This window comes from Nicotiana tomentosiformis, chromosome 6 (assembly GCF_000390325.3).
Source record: "Nicotiana tomentosiformis chromosome 6, ASM39032v3, whole genome shotgun sequence".
Lineage (NCBI taxonomy): Eukaryota > Viridiplantae > Streptophyta > Magnoliopsida > Solanales > Solanaceae > Nicotiana > Nicotiana tomentosiformis.
In genome coordinates this window covers 102,132,411-102,134,648 of record NC_090817.1, presented here as the reverse complement: position 1 = coordinate 102,134,648, position 2,238 = coordinate 102,132,411, and the positions used below count along the sequence as shown (strand labels likewise).

Below are 2,238 nucleotides of genomic sequence, written 5' to 3'. Positions count from 1 at the left end.
TAAAGACAAAACAAATAAAAGAATCATAAGCTATGATTTATATTTTACCTTTTTTCTTCTTCTATCTCTTATACAAAATAGAAAAGGCGTGTTAGTTGAATTATAGAGGAATTGCTTTTTGTTTTAATTACTTGAAGGTCAAATAAAGGAATTTGTATTAATAGGAAGCTGACATGCTGTAAATATACATGAAAGTCAATGTGATGGAGACACAATACTCATTTATAATACTTCTGCGAACTATCATGTGCAAATTACACATACGAATTTATGACTAGTTTTATAAGTTACATATTGTACTACAACTAGACCTAGAAAAATTGAAGGGTAACTTACAAAGTTAGATTGGACAACATTTTGAAGACCTTCAAATCATAGCTGGTTGAGTTGAGTCGTACTGTTAAAATATGTAGCTCACGTGTGTTGGACTAGGCTAGGAAAACCAACCCATTTTGACAACTTTACTGATAGCCAAATTATTTTTTGCAAACATACTTTTGTATTAGTAGTATTTATTACCAAAGTATATACTATGATCATAGGAGATCATTTACTTCCAGTAATATTACGAAAGAAAATTACTGCTCGAAACAAGACCCATGAAAGTTTACCGTATTAACTATATTGCAATCCTATTTTTTCAAGAGCTTAACTTATATACTGTTGTTGCCCACATTGGCTATGGGTGAGGTGTTTTTGGTTTGTTTATATAGTTTTGGCCAATTTTCATCTCGAGCTAGTTTTTGAGATTGCATTATTCTTAATTAGAAGTTATTTTTATATATATATATATATATATATATATATATATATATAAAAGTTAAACTCTTAAAAAACAAAGCAAACATGGACGAGGCAAACTTCTCTCTCTGTATATTTCTGTAAAAAGAATTAGAGGGGTGAGTGTGGGGTTTTGACTTGAACTGACACCCTTACACGCAACACTTCCAATAATAGAGAGTCGCAACAACCTGCGGTGGAGAGTGGCCTCTGCAAATCTCCCATTCTTCATCTCCTCTGACTGTCCCTCATACCAACTCGATCGGCGATGAGCGTATTACGCCACCACATATCGTCTTCCCTCTCTTTTGCGACCATAGTACTGATCACTTTAACCTTTCTTTTACTTTCTTCAGCTCTCGGCTTACACCCTGCTCGTAATCTCAGTGAGTTCATAACCAATATCTACCTTGCTTTTCTAAATTCGAATTGACTCACGTTCTAGTGACTAATTAATTAATTTACTAATGGAACTACTATATATGTTTTGTGAAGCAGAGTTGACTGAACGGGTACTCCTTAGTACACAGCAAAGACTGAGAGGACCGGGTTCGTCGCCACCCACGTGTAGATCCAAGTGCGGACGGTGTTCACCATGTAAACCGGTTCGAGTCTCCGTTCAACCTGGTTTTACCTCTACTTTAGAGTACTACCCTGAAGCTTGGAGGTGCAAGTGTCGCAACAAACTCTTCATGCCTTAAGACTGTACTGCTCATGTTTCTTTCTTTCTTAATTCTCTACTTGCTAATTACTAAGCATTAATTAATTTCTTCTTCTCCTCTCCACTGTGTATATATAAATCAGAAAAGATCGATCCAACAATACATATTATCGTCACTCTTCGTTCAAATTAAATTGGACTTTTTGTTAGACTTTAACAGTTCTCATTAAAATTTGTAATTTCTCTTTCTCAAGAAAAACTTTGGAAAAGAACTACTCCTTTGTCTAGTTTGCACCACTGGAATTTTCTCTTTTTCATGCGAGACTCGAGAAATGGCGTTAATTAATTCTTCACTCTTTGCTCACTTCCCCCCAACACCCCAAAAAGAAAACCCCAAACGCTGTTAATTAAGACTCAGACAATATGATTAAGATGCATCTGAATATGTCAGGGAGGTAAGTGTTCTACGTTGTTCGAACTTCTCAAAAAATATTACTAGGGGTATGTTTATTGTATTTTTTGAAGATGCTGACGCATTTGTAATGATATTATTGAATAGGCCGAGCAAAGTGTCTTATTTGCTATATTAGCTTTTGATTTTATTTTCGTATTTTTCCTTATTAAGTGCATGATAGAAACTAAGGGTCCACCAAACTATATAGAGAATCAGGTTCTCTATTAGTTCTCTCAGAACACACACACACAACAGTAAGTAAATAACACAATAGAGTTTTACGTGAAAAATTTCAGCTTACGGGATTAAAAATCACGACCTACACTCGTAGGATTTCAACTTC

At 34.8% G+C, this 2,238-nt stretch overlaps 1 protein-coding gene across 2 annotated transcripts; it reads left to right on the top strand.

Annotated features, from left to right (window-relative positions):
* Nucleotides 1-851: 851 nt before the first annotated feature.
* Nucleotides 852-1,658, top strand: LOC104104674 (EPIDERMAL PATTERNING FACTOR-like protein 4). 2 transcript variants are annotated; one of them, XM_009612814.4, is made up of 2 exons: nucleotides 852-1,166; nucleotides 1,279-1,658. In XM_009612814.4, exons 1-2 carry the CDS (start codon nucleotides 1,049-1,051, stop codon nucleotides 1,479-1,481), a joined length of 321 nt encoding a protein of 106 aa, XP_009611109.1. In that variant the 5' UTR covers nucleotides 852-1,048; the 3' UTR covers nucleotides 1,482-1,658. The 2 variants fall into 2 exon arrangements, with proteins under 2 accessions (XP_009611109.1, XP_009611108.1); XM_009612813.4 differs by having other exon boundaries at nucleotides 1,276-1,658.
* Nucleotides 1,659-2,238: the final 580 nt, after the last annotated feature.